The sequence below is a fragment of the Hevea brasiliensis genome, chromosome 13 (assembly GCF_030052815.1).
Source record: "Hevea brasiliensis isolate MT/VB/25A 57/8 chromosome 13, ASM3005281v1, whole genome shotgun sequence".
Taxonomy (NCBI): domain Eukaryota; kingdom Viridiplantae; phylum Streptophyta; class Magnoliopsida; order Malpighiales; family Euphorbiaceae; genus Hevea; species Hevea brasiliensis.
Window position 1 is genome coordinate 85,359,149 of NC_079505.1, and position 25,545 is coordinate 85,384,693.

Sequence of the window (25,545 nt, forward strand, 5' to 3'; positions counted from 1 at the left end):
TTTTAAGGGACCCGAATCCAATATTTTTAATTTTACTATTCCAATTTATTATTTTACTTTAAAAATTATATTTATTAACTTTTTTTTTACTTTTTAATCTCTTTAATTTTTTTATATATTAATTTCAATTTTATTCAAATTCTTATAATTTAAAAAGTATAATTATATAATTTCTTTATTTTTTAATCTTTATAATATTTGGTCCTTATAATAATAATAATAATAATTATTATTATTATTATTTATTTACTTTTAATATATTAATTAAAAAAGCTTAATTTATATGGATAGAGAAAGTGAAGTGTAGATGAAATAAAAATATAATAATTAATTAATATATTTTTAAAATAAAATAATTAAATAATTATTTTTATTAATGATAAATCAGATCCATTTTTATTAAAATTTTGAAGTGTATTTTTTAAATTATTCTCTAACAAAATCGATTAAAAAATATTATTTTTATCACCTGAGTTAATTTTATTAGATTTTTTTTTTGTTGGGTTGGGTTTTGTTTTGGGGGTGTGGAGCGCCGCGGGGAAGAGGAGGAATATAGAGGGTGCAAACCCAAATAATCAATCCTGATCAGAGACTAATCTTGGCCATGCCGCCCATTGTACATCACACAGAAGGAATTGAACAAATTCTTCTGGTGATAACCTTCTTCTCCTTGAACAGCTAAATTAGCGAAGCCATCAGCAATCATTCTCGACCTCCCATGGTAATACAGTACTATTTCAGAACTAATTCAGAACTCACTAATTCAGAACTAATTCAGAACCATGCTTGACTGCTGCATCTGCCTTTTAGAGCTCAAACACAGGGTCTACATTGCAAACATACAACTGAATTACCTTGGTTGCTTAAATATGATACCGGGAACGGTCCATCCTTGCAATCCTTTAACAATATGAAAATCTGATTGGGTAGCATTTGTCACCTTGTAGGCTTGGTTGCTATTATGGTTCTAAATGCAGTAATACATTAATTTGCACCTATAATTTGATGCAGAAAGCACTGGTTACAACAGTAAGGTACCTAACGGACACCAAGACGATAACTTCTTCCCTGAAAAGCCACTCCACCAGCGGAATTATTTGGCTGCTGTGCTGGAGTGGTTCCCTGAGAGTCTTCTGAAGGCCTGGTTCTGGTACCATTGAGACGGTAGCTTCTTCCTCGGAAAGCAACTCCTGCGGAGGGATCACGCTGCACTGGGGCATTTACTTGTGTCCCTTCACCCCAAAATGCAACCAGTTTGTGACTGGGAATCACATCATTAAGGACTATGCAAACAAGTTCATGAAAGCTTAAGTGCTTAAACAATTTCTCAAATCATTAGCATTGGTTGTGTACTATATGTTCATTTTGCTCTAATGCATATCCTCTATGCTTATGAAATCCTACAGTAGTTTTCCCCAAGAAACTAAATTGGAGATTACTTCATCTGCCAGGCATGCACTATAATAGATATCAGGAATAATTTTTGAGGAAAACAAAAGATAGGATACACCCAGAGAGGAGTCCTCAGGACGAAATTTCCACCAGAAAGAGGATGAAGCACTGTCAGGAAATAATATAGATGTCCAGCAACCATCCCCAGAATATCTGGCATCAATGGATTTCCGAAAATCAGATCCAGGGCTAGCATTGCCCATGGAAGATAGAATCCCTTCATTTCATAATGAATTACTGGATGTAAGCATACACATACATGTACTTAAGCATGTAATTTTAGCTCAAATGAACCACCAAAATGTGGTATGATTAAAACAAGAACTGTAATTAATTCTTAACCTACCTTCAACGACACAAGTCCATATATGTTGATACGTGCATTTGGGAATTCACGTGCCCAGACATAGACGATCATAAAAACCAAGGAAACTCCCATGAAAGGAGACCAGAGCATTGGAACGGCTGCCATCACCTATGATCGAACAGTAGCACTTTATCATTGTCCGATTTCTATGTAGTTTAGTACTAAACAAACAACGGCAATATAAGAGTTTGCATCTGAAGGCTTGTATGAACTCATGACAAATTCTCAATTATACCATTTTATATTTTTGGTACGATCTGAATCATAATTATTCCAACTTACAAGAAGTGAAAGTGCTCCAAAGAAGAACATCCACACAAAGTCTGCAGTCCTCTTGTCAAAAGGTCCTCTTTCCAAAGAAACCCCATACCTTGCTCTATGAAATTTAAGTTAAGAAACATAGAAACAAAACTATTTGCTAAAAGAAGCAGATTGGCTGAACTGCAGAGCTAAATCACATATTAACTATAATTGTAATATATGAGATGAATTACTCACATCATTATAAGACGAAATGCAAAAGGAAATGAAAATGGCCCCAGAAAAAAGAAATTGGTAATCAGCCTCCATACCTGCACTCAACATCAACCAGAACTAAGCTTCTGGATATCTAAACACTTGATAATAAAAAAAACCCTATATAACTAGTAGAATTTTACCTGGAAACGTTTAATTACATCCTCATAAAAGAGTGCTATATTCCTGACGTTGTAAAGATGCAGATAGTAGGCAGCTGTGGTCATCAAACAAGCCACCCCATAGGTCTTGCTCACCGGTGGTAAAGAACGATAGTATCTGATGATTCCAATGTATAAGGAATTAGTCAATTTATATGTTTCTTTGCTATCAAAATTACATATAGAACGGAACAAGCAGAATTAAGAGAATAAAAAATATCAGCAAGAGACTATGTAAAGGATTCGGTTCACATAATAACAATATGTAAAATGCAAACATGAGATGATTCAAGTTTGAGTGATGTAGAGAGGGAAAGAGAGATTACTCTGCCGGCGTAGACATGTTGCAAAAACTAATGGTAGTGGTGGTAGATGGTGCGAGAGAAGAAGCAAAATTTCATAGTGTTTGACGTCTTCAGTGGAGGAGGCATTGGACGTTCCGAAAGAGAAGACTTTGACCCTTGTGGCCTTTCTCACGTCTTGAGCAAAACCATCGACGTACAGTTTAAGTTGACAGTGATTGGTAACACACGCATAAATGTCCCTTTGCCAAACTCATTTGTTCCAAAACTATGGATTTGTGAGATGAGAATTGTGATCAACTATTCAAACGCTGATTCACAGTTTCATATACACGCTCCAAAAATCCATAATGGTGGGTCTGAAGGATCTCAAGTGCGGAATGAGCTTCTAAAATGCATCAATTATGTACTAGGGGCACCTCAAATCTCAGAGATGAGAGAAAGCAGAGGCTAGCATTAATAGAAATTTCTCAGTATTTAGTTATTTACTATTTAGCGGTGACCTTTGTAAGATAAAAGACCCCATCCAAGACCAAGCATAATAAAAGGGAAAAAGTAACCTTTACTCAATAATGTTGACAATAAAACTATGTGGTTACAGAACATTTTGTTATTTTTTCTCCTTTTGCTCTCGGTTCTACCGTATACATAAGATGGAACGTTAAATCATCCCTAATCCTACAACTAATCTTTGATCTTTCTCCAAAATAGTATACAGTGACTTAAAATTCACAACCTCTGGAACTAAAGCCGCCTGTACAGCTCTCCAGATATCATTAAACTGATCTGTGATTGATAAAAGACTTAGTCATTGAACAGCTTGATTACATAAAGAAATCCATCTGATGGACAGTACTACTAAACTTCAGGACCAGAAGCAAATAAGCTAATAAGCCCTTGAAATACTTGTGCTGAGAGTTGGTGTGCTGGAAAGAGCTCGCCATCCAAATTCCAGACGCTCTCATTGCCAAACGAAGTAAATGTAAAAGCTGGGGTCTGTGAACAACAAACAAAATAATTAGGAGATTTTCACAAACATGAGATAGATGTTATGGACCAAAAGAAACGTACCTTATGGTGTTCTACAAACTCAAAATTCAGGGGTTTTCCACCTCTCTTTGCAAGCTGGGTAAGGTGCCTGCACATTTTGATCACGATTAATGGAAAAAAAGCATTGAAATTATCCAGTAAGGTACAAGCAATCCTTATTTTATTACAAATTGGACATAAGATGATAGAAAGGGAAAGAATGTTGAAACTCAGGAATATGAAGTATAAGTAGCTTTTTCTCTCCCCCTGAAATGTCTTGACATACAGCAGAGACAACAATTATGAGGCATGTTACTTAATAAAATACATTTATGGATGATCTGAACTAGAAAGAAATTAAGGGATCAATAGGAGGACATGACAAAAGGGAAAGCAAGTACATTTTCTCTTGTGCTTGGTAAAGTGCATTAGTGGCAGCAAGGCACTCCCATATTTATCGCTTCTCTCTTTTTTTTTTTTTTTTTGCCCATAAATACCTTGAAGCAATGTAGACTTTGCTGTGGCAATGATAGTTTCATAATTGCCACTTGCTACAACACAACATTAAAGAACTCAATCTGTACTTTGGTTCACATGCCTAAGTAAAATACAACAGATGACAAGAGTACACTCCACATTGCAATGAGCTGCCTTACTGAAGATTACTGCATCTCAAGTGAAAAGGTACTTCTAAATAAACAGAACAAACATGAAACATCCATGCCGGTCAAGGAAATTGAAAAACTTTCTAACAAAAATCAGCCAAGCCAAAAAGAAAGTGCCCAGAGAAGATTTCATTACCATAAATACAAAGCACGAGGACAATCTCTAATCAACAGAAGATGCAGGAAACCATCAGAAAGGTGAGCATCAGCCACCAAGCCATCAGGTGCTCTTTCATTTCTGTTAGAAATTACAGCAGCACCAACACTAAGAAAATGTCCTCTGCATCTCCGCCATCTAGTTTCTTCTGGGCGCGAATAGGGTGTTGCACGGGGACTTCTTGTGGACATGTAAACAGGCTTCGTTTTACAGACACCACAGTTCATGCGACAAATTGCTCTTTCTGATTTTTCAGGACCCCATACTGCTCTCATTCTGCTAAGTGGATGACCTTTCCCAGCAGCTGAATTTGTTTTTTCTGGTTCAGTTTCCATGTATGCTACTTCTGCCTCATATGACCTAAAAGCTTAAAGATAATTTCAATGAGAAAAAGTACAAAGAAATTATGGATATCAAACACACTGGTACAAAAACTGATCGCAACCAGCATATCTGTAAGGCAGATATGCACCCTGTGTTCAGAAACCATGTACAAAAACACGTATTGAAGACCAAGAAAATCCCACTGATTTTTTTTTTTCAAGGGTAAAATCCACCTTGCATGGCTTCGCTGCCATGGGGCCATAGCAGAAACCAGACCTTGGATTAGGAAGGAATAAAAAATAAATGAATAAATAAATATATATGTATAAAATATATATATATATATATATATATATATATATATATATATATATATATATATATTAGCCAATTTAACAGCTACCTACTATGTTAATCTTCCAGTCCCTCTTTTTTTTTTTTTTTTTTTAATCAAAAGCATCTCATGTAATTAGGAGTGATACTTTTTAGCTAGAACATGACATCAGCAAGATTGAAGTCCACATAATCGCAACCAACTGTATGCATATGATGCAGCTAAAGGCAGTGGTTTCAAATCCTTCAGAATTCCAGTAATTACTTCAGTTTCTAATTAAGAGCCGAAGAAACAGGAAGACCTCTATGCCAAACACAATGTCATAAGAAGATCCAGTTCTTCAGAATTGGGAAAACTTCAAGGAAAATACGAGGGAGGGGGAAAAAAAGGGGAAGAAGGAGAAGAATTACCTGTGTCTCAAAAACACCTTTGTTCCAGCATAATCATAACGTTTAGGGCCCATCCAACGGTATTTTTCACTCTCCGTAATAACATCTCCATAAAATCCATACCTGAAAACAATGAATGATGAATGCAGGAGAAACTCCAAAAAGCATCTTAATAAAGCATATTTATTCTATCACTGTCCAGCCACCACTGGTTTAGAAGATATACACACAAATGTTAAGGAAATATAGAAGACAACACAACACTAGTTAAATTAGCTACACTTGAGTAAGATCATACACAGGCCAACCACCAAGGCTGACCTTCACCAAAATAGCGGAGAAAAAAGAAGCAAAGGGGTCAAGTATTTTGGGAGCTTCATTATCTTAGAGAAAGCATGGACAAAATTTATACGATAGTATCAAATACGCAATTTAGAACTATTAGAACTATAAAGGCTTAATTTTTTCCCTAACCGAAAAAAGGTAAGAAAGAGAACAATTTGGTGAATTGATAAACTTCAGTACATGTTTATTAAACTTGATCTGGGAAGATAAGCATAAGGATGGAATGGCACTTGTTATAGACAGCTAATGCAATTTATAAAACCATGATTCATTAATGTTTATTTCATTTATTGATTGTCCAGACTTCCTAGTGGTCTCTCCATTTAGAATTTGTAACATTGCTTATATGGTAAAATAAGGCAAAAAAAGATTGTCACTTAATAAATAGAAAAAGAGAAAATTTTACAAAAAAACATAAAACAGCGCAATAAAGTAACAGCAAGTTGGATCTCCTGCTCAGCAATAGTGTCAGTTTCAAAGACAACTGACAAATGCTAATGCATTAGACAACCTTTAACATTTATGACAGCATGTTATTAAACCAAGTCCCTGCTTACTTATGAGATGAAAGACATTCTTTCCTGTCCCTATGTAAGATCTAGCATAAAAAAATATAAAGTTATCAATCAAAATCATCCTTGTTATCATCCTTGTTCTACCATAAGCGTGCCTTTACAGCCACATAAATAAGCTCAGGACAAAAGCATAAAGAGAAATTGCAGGGGAAAAAAAAGAAAAAAAAAATGGGGCAACTTAATATATGAGATACTTTCTCAGAATCATGACATCAGTAAAAATGAGAAACTACCCAGCAAAAGAAGCTGCATAGCGTACGCATGGTTCAACATTTGATGTGGATGACGTTTTCCATCTCACAACTTGAGCTATATCAAGGTACACCCTTTTACCCAAGACAATGTGCAATGCAGATGTTATGGGATCTCGTATTCCAGTTGTACTGCAAAAGAAAATTTTAATATAATGAAAGATTGTGTTAGATAAGTGTGTGTGTGTGTGATTTACAATCTTGTTAATAACTTTTACATGAATCACATAAAGAAGAAAATTGCAAAACCTTATTCCTGATAACAACCTCACAACCAAACTCTAGCAAATGAACTTAAAGAGACAAAAATTAGTATGCCTATATGGATAAAATATATAACAAGAAGACAATACCACATCACAATGGCATCAGTTGAACCAGCAGGAATAATTCCAAATCTAAACCGTTCTTTGAGTCGAGGGAACTCTAGATCTTGATCTGTCAGTATCCAGAGCAGCAAAAGAACCACTATTAGATATTATGCATTATCAGGTGCCAATAGACGTGAAATGGCAGATGCATACTCCTACTGGCTTCATCTGGTTATTATTATGATGGCCATTGGATTATGAGATACAATTAAGCATAAGATATCTTAGTTAACTAAAATCACCTAAATTCTGGAGCTTACTAACCTGTGAAGGAAGGACCATCTTCTGTTCCTGTAATTTCAGATACATGAAGTAATACGTTAGATAACCACTAGCTTCAATTACAATTGAAATCCAGATATGTGCTTGTATAGATGTCAAGATACTATGGTACATACTGAAATCTCCTAATCCAGAACCGTTACATATAGAACTTGAAATAAGAGGAGAATTATCTTCGTTTTTGTGAGCAGTTTCTGGAACCGTCTCATTTGACTTGGGAACTAAAGCACTGCCCTTGCTTCCATCAGAATGAATGAAATCTGAAGGAGATGGAGGGTGAGGAGCTCTATACCTAGGAAGAAGAAACCCATTAAGGATTTCATTGAAGAAGCCATCACCGCCCTGGAGCCATATCAAAAAGCAATAAGCAATAATCAGAAAAATAGTCACAAGACCTCTTGTAACTTAGCATAGTGCAGAAACAGATCAGAGATTGAAACCAATGCACAGGTCAAGGCCCATAAAACCAAGGATATGAGCAGGACTGGTCCACATGAAATTCACAGCTGTCAAGCATTCATCCCCAGTTACATTAGGATCTACATATGTGCAGTTACGCAGAAAGTTCACTGTTGGCAGCATTGAGGTTTTCTTTATAAACTAACTAATGGCATCAACCATTGTTTAATTGACCTCGAAATCCCATGATTTACTATTTCCTACTACTAAACAGAAAAAAAGAAGCAAAAAGTGAGGAAAATGAAAGGATCCTCATGCTTACGACAGCTATGACACCATCATATGAATTGAGTTCCTTGTTGGCAAGAGATGCCATCACATCAAATGCATGTCCCGCCCTCTCAGTTACAACCACCTGAAGAAGAGATTCAAAAGAAATAGTAAGTGTGTGCAACTTGCAAGTAATTCTGTAATGGAAAGAAATTCACAAAAAGGGCAGCATTAACTTGCATCATGAAAAATGTTAATTTCAGGAAATATAACATTTAATTATGTTTTCCAGGTGGCATAAGCAATTCATAGATCATGAGCATATCAGTTGCATGCAATTGAAACAGCATCTGCACATTACAGAAAACCAAAAAAAAGATGTGGTAAAACTTTCATTGGCCTACACAAAGAAAAAATTGTCAGCCAGAAAACTGAAAGCTCCGCAACACCATTAGATTTTAATCCATCTTATTTTATAATAGATATTTGTATATTTCAAGAAGCCAAACAAAGTTGCTTAAGTTTCTTATCATGTAAGTTATGCTGGAAGTCTTAGCAGAGGCTGACAATGCAGCGAAAAAAATTATGAAGTTTATAGTTTTTTTTTTTTTTTTTTTTTACCAGATACGAAGTTTACAGTTGATACATAGTTAATTCTCAGCCGGCTATAAATAAACCTGAATATATGAAAAATCTAGCAATGCTATGACCGTAAAGAAAAAAGCAAAAATGAATGTATAGAAGAGTGAATATGAGAATTAAGTGATCATTTAATGTAAAGCATAATGGATGCAGCAATAATTTATCGTTTCCATTCTATTATGAGTGTGAGAAATATATTTCTATATGCTGTACAACATAAGTTGCAGTCTTGGAGTGCAGAAACATGGCCACATCACTTTCTAAGATGCTAATAAATAGATTACGTAGACAATTTAATTATCAAATATTAAATATCACAGTAACAAAAGGCTGGAAGAAACAAAAAAAGATTTTGTTCAAGGTTATCATGGGCTACAGTTGATAGACGCTTCAATCTTTATATGTTAATCATTCCCCAAAAAACTCCTTATGCATGCAGGTGAAATTATTTTATTTGTTCATAACATCCGGCTCAAATTGTAGGTACAATTACCTGTTTGTAAGCTCAAAGTGTGACTTGATGAGCTATTAGTAGAACTTGTAACACTGCTGTCATCTCTAATGCTTCCATTTGTCTCCAAATCTGATGGCCGGATGGATGACAATTTTCCTTTTGAAACAGCATAGACTGTACAAAAATTTGGGGTGCACGTGGAGATTCTAGAGGACAGATCATTTCCTTTGAGTTTCCTGAAAAAAATATCTTGTCAACAAGAGTTTCTTGAAAATGAGAATCCACAGCAAAAGAACTATGATATGATTATGGTCAGTGTTCTTTCATCTTGCAGTATTTCTGTTCTCCACAATTACCACAAAAAGTAAACAGCTCTATGTTCCTTCATCTTCTTGTATCCATAGGCATTCTGTTTCCAAATATCGAAAGTAAGATACTTGGTATAGCACTGCCGCATACAATCTGGAATTGTTCAGTCATCATTAATTGATATTATCACTTTAATTTCCATTAACATCAGGATTTTGTATGATGAAATTATACTTCAGTTTGCACAAATCATGAAACCTTCTCTACTTTTGGAGACTTTCTGAACAGACTTATAAACCAACAATGATGTGAGGCTTAGATCTTTTTCTAATCCAGTTGTCACTGGTTATGTGACTGTTACATAACAAATTATATTTCAAAGCAGCACTAGATATTTGTAGAAAATGGGCAGATATAACAGGCATTCTAGCATTCAAGTTGAACATAATTAAAGAATGCTAGCACAATAATTGGATTTTACACCATCTATGTACCTTGTAAACATGCCACGAGAAGAAGCTCCAATAACAAGCTTCTTGATAGTGCACTTAGCAACTTCCTCTGCTATTGCATTAGCCACATCATCTGATTCAATCACGATAACATCTACTTGCACCTATATCCAGAAGGGAGGCTTTTAAGTTCTAGTTTTTCAACATTCACTTACAAAACTCAACCCTACCACCTAACACCCAGGGGAGAGAGACAGAGAGAGAGGGACCTTTCTCTGAGTACACATGTTTTTATAAGGAAGAAGCATTTGATTTGCCTGCCATTCCTTTTCCTTCTTATAAGCTGCTGCTACATCCTCTCGTACTTGTGATATAGGAATCAAATTTCCCACTGACAAGAAAATAAAATCAGATGGTCAGAAAAAGATAACCGAGTTAATTTTGATTATGAATCTCTTCATCTTTCTCTTTATCAAAGTTGATGTCTCAAATAGTTTTTCAGACGATATTCCCATGAAAATAAACCCCCAAACATAACCATCTGTATCCCTTTTTCCAACATTCTGATACGAGAACACGCATCCTTCCAGTCTATTCAAATCTACAATCATTTGCAAAAACATTAACATCAATCTAGAATTAGTTAGCGTGGTTTTCCCCCTTTTTGCAAAAACATTAACATCAATCTAGAATTAGTTAGCGTGGTTTTCTCCCTTTCTTGGGGGGGAAAAACAAACAGAAGAGAAGTAGCTTACTTGGCGTAGGGACACTAGTAATCTTGGGGCAAACATGCAACAACTTGAACAAAACCTTTTCCTCTTGAATGAACTTTTCCAATGCCCATTTCACAACATGTTTGCTTTTGGTTTTTCCATTGATAGCCATCCCAACAGTTAAAGACAGTGGTGGAGGCAACCCAAGTACTTTTTGAGCCTCAATTATTTCACTTCCCTCCATTACTCAGCCACTGCTTTATGACACCCAATTGTCTATGCCACTAGAATAAAAACCATAATTGAAGTTAGTAATTAGTAACACAAAACTGGACAATATTCAAAACCAATTGGAGACTTTGAAGCACGCCAATAAAATTTGAATTTTACCCCAAATTTACTCATGTAACTCAAAAATGATATAAAGCTTAACCTACCGGGAAGAAATTACAGAACCAATTACTTTCAACAGACACTGCAAAAAAAAAAAAAAAAAAGGTTGAAGATAATGGCTAGAGAGAGAGATGAAGAATTAGAAATTAGAATCAGATATCATGTCAAAACATCCTTGCTTTGCAAAGGGCAAAAAATCTTAAATTTTGAAGGATTTTTCCAGAAAACGCAGTAGTGGACTGGGAACTATACAAAATCAAACGCGTTTAAACACAGACAACATTCGACTCCAAGGGAAAAAAAAAACGTGAAAACCCAGAAATACATACAGAAGAAGAAGAGCAGAGGAAGTCTCAAAACAAGAGACAGACGGAAATTGTACATACCAGTAGTTCAGAACGTCGAACCCTTGTCTGTCTGGGGCTCGTTTCGGATTGTAGAATAGAAACCCATCATTCATATCCAATTCAAACTTTTGAATAAACTTGAACTCTGACGTTTCGAGGCTTTTATATACTACAAGTGGAAATAAAGAAATTATGGTTAGTTTAGGGAAGGTAGATGACGCAAAACAGAGTACCCAACAAGGAAGGATAAATTGCCTCTAAAAAATGAAGGCAACCGAGCCGTGAGGCATTTGCTCATCTCTGACAATAACCATCATTCTCTATCAATCTATATTTTTAAATTAAACTGTGTTATCACAATTTCTATTGATGCAATGAAATGATTATTGTCAAAGGGGCAAAATGTCCTGGTTTCTTTGTTTTACTTGTGGAATTTTTGTTGCCACCCAAGCGATTGTTGTTTGGCTCTTAACAAGACCAAAATTTTTTTATCTTTTCCTTAGCATAGGGTGATTATTTTAAGAAGCAACAAAGAAGATTGTTTCTTTTACGCTTGGTACCACTGTATTAGCAGTTAAGATTCAAGAGAGTTGGCTGGGACCAGACTCAGTGTTCTCCGCAAGAAACTAAAAAAGATTAACACCTTCCAACGACCCCTGTCATTACCTGCCAAGGAAATATTTAAAGCATCTATCTACGAAATGAGGGAGAAACTTGTCCCACGTGAACCTGTCCGTCTCTTTATCTAATAAATCCAATAATAAAGCAATCACAGAAGTACACAGCTTTTTCACTCCCTTCCACGAAGGTAACCAGTACGATTTGGAAGTATAAAATGCATTCAAACAAAAGACAGGGCACGAGCATATATCACATTTAAGCAAAGGTCCAACGCGGTTTTAATTTCCTGGAAGAAGAATTTTATTAATTTATTTTCCGCGGAGTCAAATGAGAAAGATGATGTGAATTTGTTGACTTTGGGGGCTCAAATTTATTAGCTGTGCAATGAACTATGTAGGGCATAGTGCAGTGTACTTGTAGCACCTAGGTTTCCAGAACCCAGACCTGGAGGAGACGTGGTCAAAGTCGTCGCAAAGATCAAGATTCCTCTTTTATCCGGCTAAGATACTAAATAATCTTTGATTTGATTCGCAAGTTTAGGCCAAAGCTTGGAAGACTTTTCCTTTTCTCCTCTAACTATCCAATCTATATATTTACATAAATTTATATAAATATTAGTATTTTTTTATGTGTATTACATATTATTTATATTTATTATATATATTTATAACTTATTTTTTATATAAAATTTAAAAAAAAATTCATGTTAATTAATTAATAAACTTTTAAATTCATAAAAAAAATTTATTCAAATAAGTATAATAATACAAAAAAATTAAAAAAATAAATTAAATATTTAAATTGAAAATTATGAAAATACATAAAAAAAATCATTTTATATATATATATATAATATTTTTCTTAAATAGATTCTATCCAAGCAAAAGTAGCTATTATCTTGAAAAAAGATAATGAAAATCAAAACTTTATTGACACAAAAATCCTATTCAAGGAAAAAAAATAGTAAAAAAATTATATAACTTTTTAAATTTTACTTGATTATATAATTTACCATTTTTAAACTCGATTTTATGAATAATTTTAAATATTTATATATATTTTAAGAATCATAAAGCTTTATTTAAAGGAATATTCGTGAATAATACAGTAATAAAAAAATCTGTCATGGTTCAAAGGATCTCTAACAATAGCATGAACTGCTCTACTGACAAGCCTAAGAGAAAAAAAGCCCGTTGTTGAAACAGTTTTTAACAACCAAGAATAACACTGCCAAACTCGAAAAGTCATCTACCTCTCAATGTCCGCTGGATCTAGGGGTGAGTGCTATTGAATTAAATAAATTAAATTAAATTATTTTAATTCATTAATTTAATTTAATTTTTAAGATAAATCAATTTAATTTAATTTTATATTTTAAAATTTTTATTTATTTTAATACAATTTAATTTAAAAAAAAAATCGATTGAACTGAATAACTTTATTATATTTATTTTTATATGAAATGTATAAATTATATATAATTTTATATGTATAAATTATTTAATTTTATTGATTAATAGTAAATAGATTTTAAATTAAAATTAAAATTAAATTAAATAATTTAAAAATTAAGTCTAAATTAAAAAATAATTAAAATTTAAAAATTAATAATTTTAAACAAAACTAAATCAAAATAGAGTGATTCGATTTAATTTTTTATTTATTTTAATTTAATTTAATTTTTAAAATTTAATTTAATTTTAATAATTTTATTTAATTTAATTCGATTTGAACCGAATATTTAGCGCATGCACATCATGCTTTTAACAGCCAAGACAAGGCTTCCCTTAGGCTCATAGCCTCAGCAAGGTCAGGTGAGAGACATCCAACCCAATAACCAGTCACCCGCAGCAATAAATGTTTATATTGTTCATACATGATAATATAAATTATTTAAATAAATTAAGAATCCACTTATGGTTAGGCAAACGGCTAACCTTTACCTTGGGGTTCAGCCGTTTCTAATGTTGGCAGCCTGGCAGTCGCCATTTTTTACTTTTTCTTTTTTTTTTTTTTTATAACAAAACCCAGTCGCCATTGACCTGTTAGTATCATGCATTGAGGCTGATCTGTAATGGCCCACTGCCAACGGAGACCACACATTTTTATTTTTTTATTTTAAGGGATCCGAATCCAATATTTTTAATTTTACTATTCCAATTTATTATTTTACTTTAAAAATTATATTTATTAACTTTTTTTTACTTTTTAATCTCTCTAATTCTTTTTTATATTAATTTCAATTTTATTTAAATTCTTAAAATTTAAAAAGTATAATTATATAATTTCTTTATTTTTTAATCTTTATAATATTTAGTCCTTATAATAATAATAATAATAATAATAATAATAATAATAATGATTTATTTACTTTTAATATATTAATTAAAAAAAGTTAATTTATATGGATAGAGAAAGGGAAGTGTAGATGAAATAAAAATATAATAATTAATTAATATATTTTTAAAATAAAATAATAAAATAATTATTTTTATTAATGATAAATCAGATCCATTTTTATTAAAATTTTGAAGTGTATTTTTTAAATTATTCTCTAACAAAATCGATTAAAAATTATTATTTTTATCACCTGAATTAATTTTATTAGATTTTTTTTTTTTGTTGGGTTGGGTTTTGTTTTGGGGGTGTGGAGCGCCGCGGGGAAGAGGAGAAATATAGAGGGTGCAAACCCAAATAATCAAATCCTGATCAGAGACTAATCTTGGCCATGCCACCCATTGTACATCACACAGAAGGAATTGAACAAATTCTTCTGGTGATAACCTTCTTCTCCTTGAACAGCTAAATTAGCGAAGCCATCAGCAATCATTCTCGACCTCCCATGGTAATACAGTACTATTTCAGAACTAATTCAGAACTCACTAATACAGTACTAATTCAGAACCATGCTTGACTGCTGCATCTGCCTTTTAGAGCTCAAACACAGGGTCTACATTGCAAACATACAACTGAATTACCTTGGTTGCTTAAATATGATACCGGGAACGGTCCATCCTTGCAATCCTTTAACAATATGAAAATCTGATTGGGTAGCATTTGTCACCTTGTAGGCTTGGTTGCTATTATGGGTCTAAATGCAGTAATACATTAATTTGCACCTATAATATGATGCAGAAAGCACTGGTTACAACAGTAATGTACCTAACGGACACCAAGACGATAACTTCTTCCCTGAAAAGCCACTCCACCAGCGGAATTATTTGGCTGCTGTGCTGGAGTGGTTCCCTGAGAGTCTTCTGAAGGCCTGGTTCTGGTACCATTGAGACGGTAGCTTCTTCCTCGGAAAGCAACTCCTGCGGAGGGATCACGCTGCACTGGGGCATTTACTTGTGTCCCTTCACCCCAAAATGCTACCAGTTTGTGACTGGGAATCACATCATTAAGGACTATGCAAAAAAGTTCATGAAAGCTTAAGTGCTTAAACAATTTCTCAAATCATTAGCATTGGTTGTGTACTATATGTTCATTTTGCTCTAATGCATATCCTCTATGCTTATGAAATCCTACCGTAGTTTTCCCCAAGAAACTAAATTGGAGATTACTTCATCTGCCAGGCATGCACTATAATAGATATCAGGAATAATTTTTGAGGAAAACAAAAGATAGGATACACCCAGAGAGGAGTCCTCAGGACGAAATTTCCACCAGAAAGAGGATGAAGCACTGTCAGGAAATAATATAGATGTCCAGCAACCATCCCCAGAATATCTGGCATCAATGGATTCCCGAAAATCAGATCCAGGGCTAGCATTGCCCATGGAAGATAGAATCCCTTCATTTCATAATGAATTACTGGATGTAAGTATACACATACATGTACTTAAGCATGTAATTTTAGCTCAAATGAACCACCAAAATGGTATGATTAAAACAAGAACTGTAATTAATTCTTAACCTACCTTCAACGACACAAGTCCATATATGTTGATACGTGCATTTGGGAATTCACGTGCCCAGACATAGACGATCATAAAAACCAAGGAAACTCCCATGAAAGGAGACCAGAGCATTGGAACAGCTGCCATCACCTATGATCGAACAGTAGCACTTTATCATTGTCCTATTTCTATGTAGTTTAGTACTAAACAAACAACGGCAATATAAGAGTTTGCATCTGAAGGCTTGTATGAACTCATGACAAATTCTCAATTATAGCATTTTATATTTTTGGTACGATCTGAATCATAATTATTCCAACTTACAAGAAGTGAAAGTGCTCCAAAGAAGAACATCCACACAAAGTCTGCAGTCCTCTTGTCAAAAGGTCCTCTTTCCAAAGAAACCCCATACCTTGCTCTATGAAATTTAATTTAAGAAACATAGAAACAAAACTATTTGCTAAAAGAAGCAGATTGGCTGAACTGCAGAGCTAAATCACATATTAACTATAATTGTAATATATGAGATGAATTACTCACATCATTATAAGACGAAATGCAAAAGGAAATGAAAATGGCCCCAGAAAAAAGAAATTGGTAATCAGCCTCCAAACCTGCATTCAACATCAACCAGAACTAAGCTTCTGGATATCTAAACACTTGATAATAAAAAAACCCTATATAACTAGTAGAATTTTACCTGGAAACGTTTAATTACATCCTCATAAAAGAGTGCTATATTCCTGACGTTGTAAAGATGCAGATAGTAGGCAGCTGTGGTCATCAAACAAGCCACCCCATAGGTCTTGCTCACCGGTGGTAAAGAACGATAGTATCTGATGATTCCAATGTATAAGGAATTAGTCAATTTATATGTTTCTTTGCTATCAAAATTACATATAGAACGGAACAAGCAGAATTAAGAGAAAAAAAAATTTCAGCAAGAGACTATGTAAAGGATTCGGTTCACATAATAACAATATGTAAAATGCAAACATGAGATGATTCAAGTTTGAGTGATGTAGAGAGGGAAAGAGAGATTACTCTGCCGGCGTAGACATGTTGCAAAAACTAATGGTAGTGGTGGTAGATGGTGCGAGAGAAAGAAGCAAAATTTCATAGTGTTTGACGTCTTCAGTGGAGGAGGCATTGGACGTTCCGAAAGAGAAGACTTTGACCCTTGTGGCCTTTCTCACGTCTTGAGCAAAACCATCGACGTACAGTTTAAGTTGACAGTGATTGGTAACACACGCATAAATGTCCCTTTGCCAAACTCATTTGTTCTAAAACTATGGATTTGTGAGATGAGAATTGTGATCAACTATTCAAACGCCGATTCACAGTTTCATATACACGCTCCAAAAATCCATAATGGTGGGTCTGAAGGATCTCAAGTGCGGAATGAGCTTCTAAAATGCATCAATTATGTACCAGGGGCACTTCAAATCTCAGAGATGAGAGAAAGCAGAGGCTAGCATTAATAGAAATTTCTCAGTATTTAGTTATTTACTATTTAGCGGTGATCTTTGTAAGATTAAAGACCCCATCCAAGACTAAGCATAATAAAAGGGAAAAAGTAACCTTTACTCAATAATGTTGACAATAAAACTATGTGCTTACAGAACATTTTGTTGTTTTTTCTCCTTTTGCTCTCGGTTCTACCGTATACATAAGATGGAACGTTAAATCATCCCTAATCCTACAACTAATCTTTGATCTTTCTCCAAAATAGTATACAGTGACTTAAAATTCACAACCTCTGGAACTAAAGCCGCCTGTATAGCTCTCCAGATATCATTAAACTGATCTGTGATTGATAAAAGACTTAGTCATTGAACAGCTTGATTACATAAAGAAATCCATCTGATGGACAGTACTACTAAACTTCAGGACCAGAAGCAAATAAGCTAATAAGCCCTTGAAATACTTGTGCTGAGAGTTGGTGTGCTGGAAAGAGCTCGCCATCCAAATTCCAGACGCTCTCATTGCCAAACGAAGTAAATGTAAAAGCTGGGGTCTGTGAACAACAAACAAAATAATTAGGAGATTTTCACAAACATGAGATAGATTTTATGGACCAAAAGAAACGTACCTTATGGTGTTCTACAAACTCAAAATTCAGGGGTTTTCCACCTCTCTTTGCAAGCTGGGTAAGGTGCCTGCACGTTTTGATCACGATTAATGGCAAAAAAGCATTGAAATTATCCAGTAAGGTACAAGCCATCCTTATTTTATTACAAATTGGACATAAGATGATAGAAAGGGAAAGAATGTTGAAACTCAGGAATATGAAGTATAAGTAGCTTTTTCTCTCCCCCTGAAATGTCTTGACACACAGCAGAGACAACAATTATGAGGCATGTTACTTAATAAAATACATTTATGGATGATCTGAACTAGAAAGAAATTAAGGGATCAATAGGAGGACATGACAAAAGGGAAAGCAAGTACATTTTCTCTTGTGCTTGGTAAAGTGCATTAGTGGCAGCAAGGCACTCCCATATTTATCGCTTCTCTCTTTTTTTTTTTTTTTTTTGCCCATAAATACCTTGAAGCAATGTAGACTTTGCTGTGGCAATGATAGTTTCATAATTGCCACTTGCTACAACACAACATTAAAGAACTCAATCTGTACTTTGGTTCACATGCCTAAGTAAAATACAACAGATGACAAGAGTACACTCCACATTGCAATGAGCTGCCTTACTGAACATTACTGCATCTCAAGTGAAAAGGTACTTCTAAATAAACAGAACAAACATGAAACATCCATGCCGGTCAAGGAAATTGAAAAACTTTCTAACAAAAATCAGCCAAGCCAAAAAGAAAGTGCCCAGAGAAGATTTCATTACCATAAATACAAAGCACGAGGACAATCTCTAATCAACAGAAGATGCAGGAAACCATCAGAAAGGTGAGCATCAGCCACCAAGCCATCAGGTGCTCTTTCATTTCTGTTAGAAATTACAGCAGCACCAACACTAAGAAAATGTCCTCTGCATCTCCGCCATCTAGTTTCTTCTGGGCGCGAATAGGGTGTTGCACGGGGACTTCTTGTGGACATGTAAACAGGCTTCGTTTTACAGACACCACAGTTCATGCGACAAATTGCTCTTTCTGATTTTTCAGGACCCCATACTGCTCTCATTCTGCTAAGTGGATGACCTTTCCCAGCAGCTGAATTTGTTTTTTCTGGTTCAGTTTCCATGTATGCTACTTCTGCCTCATATGACCTAAAAGCTTAAAGATAATTTCAATGAGAAAAAGTACAAAGAAATTATGGATATCAAACACACTGGTACAAAAACTGATCGCAACCAGCATATCTGTAAGGCAGATAAGCACCCTGTGTTCAGAAACCATGTACAAAAAGTCAAAAACATGTATTGAAGACCAAGAAAATCCCACTGATTTTTTTTTTTCAAGGGTAAAATCCACCTTGCATGGCTTCGCTGCCATGGGGCCGTAGCAGAAACCAGACCTTGGATTAGGAAGGAATAAAAAATAAATGAATAAATAAATATATATGTATAAATATATATATATATATATATATATATATATATATATATATATATTAGCCAATTTAACAGCTACCTACTATGTTAATCTTCCAGTCCCTATTTTTTTTTTTTTTTAATCAAAAGCATCTCATGTAATTAGGAGTGATACTTTTTAGCTAGAACATGACATCAGCAAGATTGAAGTCCACATAATCGCAACCAACTGTATGCATATGATGCAGCTAAAGGCAGTGGTTTCAAATCCTTCAGAATTCCAGTAATTACTTCAGTTTCTAATTAAGAGCCGAAGAAACAGGAAGACCTCTATGCCAAACACAATGTCATAAGAAGATCCAGTTCTTCAGAATTGGGAAAACTTCAAGGAAAATAGGAGGGAGGGGGGAAAAAAGGGGAAGAAGGAGAAGAATTACCTGTGTCTCAAAAACACCTTTGTTCCAGCATAATCATAACGTTTAGGGCCCATCCAACGGTATTTTTCACTCTCCGTAATAACATCTCCATAAAATCCATACCTGAAAACAATGAATGATGAATGCAGGAGAAACTCCAAAAAGCATCTTAATAAAGCATATTTATTCTATCACTGTCCAGCCACCACTGGTTTAGAAGATATACACACAAATGTTAAGGAAATATAGAAGACAACACAACACTAGTTAAATTAGCTACACTTGAGTAAGATCATACACAGGCCAACCACCAAGGCTGACCTTCACCAAAATAGCGGAGAAAAAAGAAGCAAAGGGGTCAAGTATTTTGGGAGCTTCATTATCTTAGAGAAAGCATGGACAAAATTTATACGATAGTATCAAATACGCAATTTAGAACTATTAGAACTATAAAGGCTTAATTTTTTCCCTAACCGAAAAAAGGTAAGAAAGAGAACAATTTGGTGAATTGATAAACTTCAGTACATGTTTATCTGGGAAGATAAGCATAAGGATGGAATGGCACTTGTTATAGACAGCTAATGCAATTTATAAAACCATGATTCATTAATGTTTATTTCATTTATTGATTGTCCAGACTTCCTAGTGGTCTCTCCATTTAGAATTTGTAACATTGCTTATATGGTAAAATAAGGCAAAAAAAGATTGTCACTTAATAAATAGAAAAAGAGAAAATTTTACAAAAAAACATAAAACAGCACAATAAAGTAACAGCAAGTTGGATCTCCTGCTCAGCAATAGTGTCAGTTTCAAAGACAACTGACAAATGCTAATGCATTAGACAACCTTTAACATTTATGACAGCATGTTATTAAACCAAGTCCCTGCTTACTTATGAGATGAAAGACATTCTTTCCTGTCCCTACGTAAGATCTAGCATAAAAAAATATAAAGTTATCAATCAAAATCATCCTTGTTATCATCCTTGTTCTACCATAAGCGTGCCTTTACAGCCACATAAATAAGCTCAGGACAAAAGCATAAAGAGAAATTGCAGGGGAAAAAAAAGAAAAAAAAATGGGGCAACTTAATATATGAGATACTTTCTCAGAATCACGACATCAGTAAAAATGAGAAACTACCCAGCAAAAGAAGCTGCATAGCGTACGCATGGTTCAACATTTGATGTGGACGACGTTTTCCATCTCACAACTTGAGCTATATCAAGGTACACCCTTTTACCCAAGACAATGTGCAATGCAGATGTTATGGGATCTCGTATTCCAGTTGTACTGCAAAAGAAAATTTTAATATAATGAAAGATTGTGTTAGATAAGTGTGTGTGTGTGTGATTTACAATCTTGTTAATAACTTTTACATGAATCACATAAAGAAGAAAATTGCAAAACCTTATTCCTGATAACAATCTCACAACCAAACTCTAGCAAATGAACTTAAAGAGACAAAAATTAGTATGCCTATATGGATAAAATATATAACAAGAAGACAATACCACATCACAATGGCATCAGTTGAACCAGCAGGAATAATTCCAAATCTAAACCGTTCTTTGAGTCGAGGGAACTCTAGATCTTGATCTGTCAGTATCCAGAGCAGCAAAAGAACCACTATTAGATATTATGCATTATCAGGTGCCAATAGACGTGAAATGGCAGATGCATACTCCTGCTGGCTTCATCTGGTTATTATTATGATGGCCATTGGATTATGAGATACAATTAAGCATAAGATATCTTAGTTAACTAAAATCACCTAAATTCTGGAGCTTACTAACCTGTGAAGGAAGGACCATCTTCTGTTCCTGTAATTTCAGATACATGAAGTAATACGTTAGATAACCACTAGCTTCAATTACAATTGAAATCCAGATATGTGCTTGTATAGATGTCAAGATACTATGGTACATACTGAAATCTCCTAATCCAGAACCGTTACATATAGAACTTGAAATAAGAGGAGAATTATCTTCGTTTTTGTGAGCAGTTTCTGGAACCGTCTCATTTGACTTGGGAACTAAAGCACTGCCCTTGCTTCCATCAGAATGAATGAAATCTGAAGGAGATGGAGGGTGAGGAGCTCTATACCTAGGAAGAAGAAACCCATTAAGGATTTCATTGAAGAAGCCATCACCGCCCTGGAACCATATCAAAAAGCAATAAGCAATAATCAGAAAAATAGTCACAAGACCTCTTGTAACTTAGCATAGTGCAGAAACAGATCAGAGATTGAAACCAATGCACAGGTCAAAGCCCATAAAACCAAGGATATAAGCAGGACTGGTCCACATGAAATTCACAGCTGTCAAGCATTCATCCCCAGTTACATTAGGATCTACATATGTGCAGTTACGCAGAAAGTTCACTGTTGGCAGCATTGAGGTTTTCTTTATAAACTAACTAATGGCATCAACCATTGTTTAATTGACCTCGAAATCCCATGATTTACTATTTCCTACTACTAAACAGAAAAAAAGAAGCAAAAAGTGAGGAAAATGAAAGGATCCTCATGCTTACGACAGCTATGACACCATCATATGAATTGAGTTCCTTGTTGGCAAGAGATGCCATCACATCAAATGCATGTCCCGCCCTCTCAGTTACAACAACCTGAAGAAGAGATTCAAAAGAAATAGTAAGTGTGTGCAACTTGCAAGTAATTCTGTAATGGAAAGAAATTCACAAAAAGGGCAGCATTAACTTGCATCATGAAAAATGTTAATTTCAGGAAATATAACATTTAATTATGTTTTCCAGGTGGCATAAGCAATTCATAGATCATGAGCATATCAGTTGCATGTGACGCAACAATGCAATTTCCTTGGACATTTAGTAATTTGGCATTGGTGCAACCTTCATTGCAATCACAATCAAAGTAACAGTGCAGGAAAAGCCAGTATAACAGTATAGCACAATGATCATAACTTAGGAACATCTGTTCAGAGATTCATGAAGCATGACAATACCTTTGCTTCTACATCAGCGCGTGAGAAAATGGGAGCCACAGTTTCCCAAGTCCTACAGCCATTTGCTTTCCCACTCCTTGGATTAACGAAAACCTAGTCAATAGGAAATAAAAGTCTGGAAGCATTTTTACCACTAGTTTATGACTTCACCAACTGAAAATCTATTGAAAAACATAAATGGCATAGCAATTAACTAATTGCAGAACAAACCAGAAGATTCTTTGGTCTCTCAACTTCTATTTTCAGTGAAGCATTAATTCGATTAACCCATAACTGACATGTCCGCAAATCCTTGTGACCAAAAGTGTATGTGGTCAGGACCCACAGACAAGGCTGAGTCTGAGACTTTTGAACACCATGCACTGAAAAGCGATACATCTGCGATAGTTTTATTTAAAAGGATGTATATATCATAAATGTACTCCCCATATGACTAACAAACAGTGCATCACTAACAACAGAAATGAAAACGAACCTCAGAGTCGTAAGACTTGCGACTCAAAAAATACTTCCCAGCATTAGGGTGATTTGATCCATGGTTGAAACCATATTTAACAAACTCCACACCATACACATCAAAAAATTTGATCTCTGTTGCAACTTTGGGAACAAATTTAATTCCCAAACAAATTGATTCATCCTGTTACAGAAAATGTGAAAAGCATCAGAAACAGAAACTTTAAGTATCTAATGTACCATAATACTTAAAAGCTATTAACTAGAGAACACATCGACACATCATTAGTTAGGTTTAGTTTCTAATTATTTTCAGAAAGAAAAAGGGGGAAATGCAGAAAATGGATGTCAAAAGAGTGCATCAGAAATCATTATGCAAAACCATACCTAGGTTCGTGGTCAGTTTGATGACTGCCATAGGCCATATCAGAGTAAAAAAAAAAAAAAAGAGGGGAGGGGGGGTGGACCAGTATTAATCTCCAAGCCACCTATAAAAAAAAAAAAAAAAAAAAAGGACTAGTGCATGCAACCTCATTTTATACCATATGAAAACCAAGTTATAGGAAACAACATATAAACTCTAAAAAACAACATCCGCATTAAAATCCAACAGCCTTTCCTAGGAGAGCCAGCCAATCTTCTTTATCCCTCGAGGGAGTGAGTGAACCTACAAAGTTCAGTGTAAGAAGAAAAAGCCTGAGGTCTTATCCAAGAGATTCTAGATTTGGGACTGATTGGTGTATTAACAACTAATTCTATGGTCAAAGATGTTCAAAGTTTTCCCCTTTGCCCAAAACAGGAAGCCCGAAAATTCTATTTCTGCTAATTGCAGTTACCCTCAGAATACGCAGGCCTATATTATCAAATCTCCTTGTTCCATCTTGATATCAATAAACTGAGGCCCACAAAGTCAATGAACATCCCTCAATTTGTAATTTGTTCCTCATTGTTATCAAAAGTCAAAGCAAACCCTAGTACAAACACAATTTACTCATTACGTATAAGATCATTCCCACATAATCAATGCACACACGAAAGCAAAATAATCCTGAGCTTAGGCATCTTCCAATTATCTCCCACACAACCCACACCCACACCCCCCCCCCCCCCCCCAAAAAAAAAAAAAGGAGGCTGTTGCAATCACTGAAAAAAAAAAAAAAAACAAACTACATTACCGATCAATTCATGTTTCATTTGAGAACAGAATATGGTGAAATATGGCAAACCCACAAACCTTCTTTTTTAAAAAAAAAAGAAAGACATTAAATTTAGGTGCATTTTGCGCATATATTATTGGATCAAAGATATAATATGTGATAAAGGTACTTACAGTTTCGAAGGAATCAAGCAATTCCCAAGACAAACCATCAGAATCGAGAGTTAGAACAACTTCCCCAACATTATCCAAGAAAAGGGTCGACCTCAAAACCGATGATGCTTCCCCACCTTCTACCTCTACATTATCCAAAGGAGATTTATCTCCACCAACACTAATACTAGCCTCATCATCTCCCCGAATTTCCATCAAGCCAGATTCAAAAATGAAATAACTTGAACTTGTATTATTTTTAGAATCTAACAAAATCTGAGTTATCTTGCGATGAACTCACCTGATTTGAAAATGGAAAAGGGAATTCCGCAATTCCTTTATCCAAATCAGGTTATCTGATTTATCACACAAAGCAAAGAATCATCCAAATTGGAGAGACGGCGTCAGAAAAAAGGTCGTAGATATTTATTTTTGTTGGGCTACGAATTTGACATTCGCCCCCGCAATTCCACTGCTTCTGCTCAAAAAGAAAAAACGGATCGTAAGACTCGGATCCACTGATTTTGCCTCCAACCCGCTACAGGTGGGCAGTAGATTTTTATTTACTTAATTTTAACCTAACGATCTGTTGCTCTCGAACTCCTCTCTCAATGTTTTACTTAATCGCGATTTAATTGATGAATTCTTTAGATCTAATTTTGATTATCTATTTTTCTAATTGTCTTTCACATTCATTTGTTATAATTTAATTACATTTGTACTATAAAAAGGACTCTCACTGTTATCAATGCATGCCTTCTTTAAAAAAAAAAAAATTATGTCCACAATTTAATTAAATTTTTGCACGTTTGATTTTTATTTATTTTAATTTTTTTTAAATTAAATTATTTTTTTCATTTTAAAT

At 34.6% G+C, this 25,545-nt stretch overlaps 5 protein-coding genes across 6 annotated transcripts; all 5 read right to left on the reverse strand.

The window, feature by feature from the left end:
• Nucleotides 1–827: 827 nt before the first annotated feature.
• Nucleotides 828–3,188, reverse strand: LOC110669607 (derlin-1.2). Of its 2 annotated transcripts, none has more exons than XM_021831325.2 (7): nucleotides 2,823–3,188; nucleotides 2,479–2,614; nucleotides 2,318–2,391; nucleotides 2,102–2,189; nucleotides 1,799–1,927; nucleotides 1,509–1,669; nucleotides 828–1,261 (listed from the first exon to the last, which is right to left on the reverse strand). In XM_021831325.2, exons 1-7 carry the CDS (start codon nucleotides 2,837–2,839, stop codon nucleotides 1,039–1,041), a joined length of 828 nt encoding a protein of 275 aa, XP_021687017.2. In that variant the 5' UTR covers nucleotides 2,840–3,188; the 3' UTR covers nucleotides 828–1,038. The 2 variants fall into 2 exon arrangements, with proteins under 2 accessions (XP_021687017.2, XP_021687016.2); XM_021831324.2 differs by having other exon boundaries at nucleotides 2,102–2,195.
• Nucleotides 3,189–3,337: 149 nt separating this feature from the next.
• LOC131169219 (ceramide kinase-like) lies at nucleotides 3,338–9,472 on the reverse strand. Its single transcript, XM_058132650.1, has 10 exons — nucleotides 9,325–9,472; nucleotides 8,242–8,334; nucleotides 7,637–7,862; nucleotides 7,503–7,529; nucleotides 7,221–7,305; nucleotides 6,850–6,999; nucleotides 5,718–5,819; nucleotides 4,629–5,009; nucleotides 3,870–3,936; nucleotides 3,338–3,794 (listed from the first exon to the last, which is right to left on the reverse strand). The coding sequence occupies exons 2-10, from the start codon at nucleotides 8,293–8,295 to the stop codon at nucleotides 3,657–3,659; spliced, it is 1,230 nt and encodes a 409-aa protein (XP_057988633.1). The 5' UTR covers nucleotides 8,296–8,334; nucleotides 9,325–9,472; the 3' UTR covers nucleotides 3,338–3,656.
• Nucleotides 9,473–9,550: 78 nt separating this feature from the next.
• LOC131171964 (U-box domain-containing protein 35-like) lies at nucleotides 9,551–12,053 on the reverse strand. The gene is made up of 6 exons (XM_058132652.1): nucleotides 11,539–12,053; nucleotides 11,197–11,234; nucleotides 10,802–11,043; nucleotides 10,316–10,437; nucleotides 10,089–10,210; nucleotides 9,551–9,694 (listed from the first exon to the last, which is right to left on the reverse strand). Exons 3-6 carry the CDS (start codon nucleotides 11,001–11,003, stop codon nucleotides 9,670–9,672), a joined length of 471 nt encoding a protein of 156 aa, XP_057988635.1. The 5' UTR covers nucleotides 11,004–11,043; nucleotides 11,197–11,234; nucleotides 11,539–12,053; the 3' UTR covers nucleotides 9,551–9,669.
• A 3,018-nt stretch (nucleotides 12,054–15,071) lies between these two features.
• On the reverse strand, nucleotides 15,072–17,217 carry LOC131171963 (derlin-1.2-like). Its single transcript, XM_058132651.1, has 7 exons — nucleotides 17,064–17,217; nucleotides 16,720–16,855; nucleotides 16,560–16,633; nucleotides 16,344–16,437; nucleotides 16,041–16,169; nucleotides 15,753–15,913; nucleotides 15,072–15,505 (listed from the first exon to the last, which is right to left on the reverse strand). The coding sequence occupies exons 1-7, from the start codon at nucleotides 17,078–17,080 to the stop codon at nucleotides 15,283–15,285; spliced, it is 834 nt and encodes a 277-aa protein (XP_057988634.1). The 5' UTR covers nucleotides 17,081–17,217; the 3' UTR covers nucleotides 15,072–15,282.
• A 362-nt stretch (nucleotides 17,218–17,579) lies between these two features.
• LOC110669606 (ceramide kinase) lies at nucleotides 17,580–25,149 on the reverse strand. The gene is made up of 13 exons (XM_021831323.2): nucleotides 24,702–25,149; nucleotides 23,391–23,555; nucleotides 23,126–23,293; nucleotides 22,916–23,008; nucleotides 22,467–22,559; nucleotides 21,862–22,087; nucleotides 21,728–21,754; nucleotides 21,446–21,530; nucleotides 21,075–21,224; nucleotides 19,954–20,055; nucleotides 18,872–19,252; nucleotides 18,112–18,178; nucleotides 17,580–18,036 (listed from the first exon to the last, which is right to left on the reverse strand). Exons 1-13 carry the CDS (start codon nucleotides 24,894–24,896, stop codon nucleotides 17,899–17,901), a joined length of 1,890 nt encoding a protein of 629 aa, XP_021687015.2. The 5' UTR covers nucleotides 24,897–25,149; the 3' UTR covers nucleotides 17,580–17,898.
• Nucleotides 25,150–25,545: the final 396 nt, after the last annotated feature.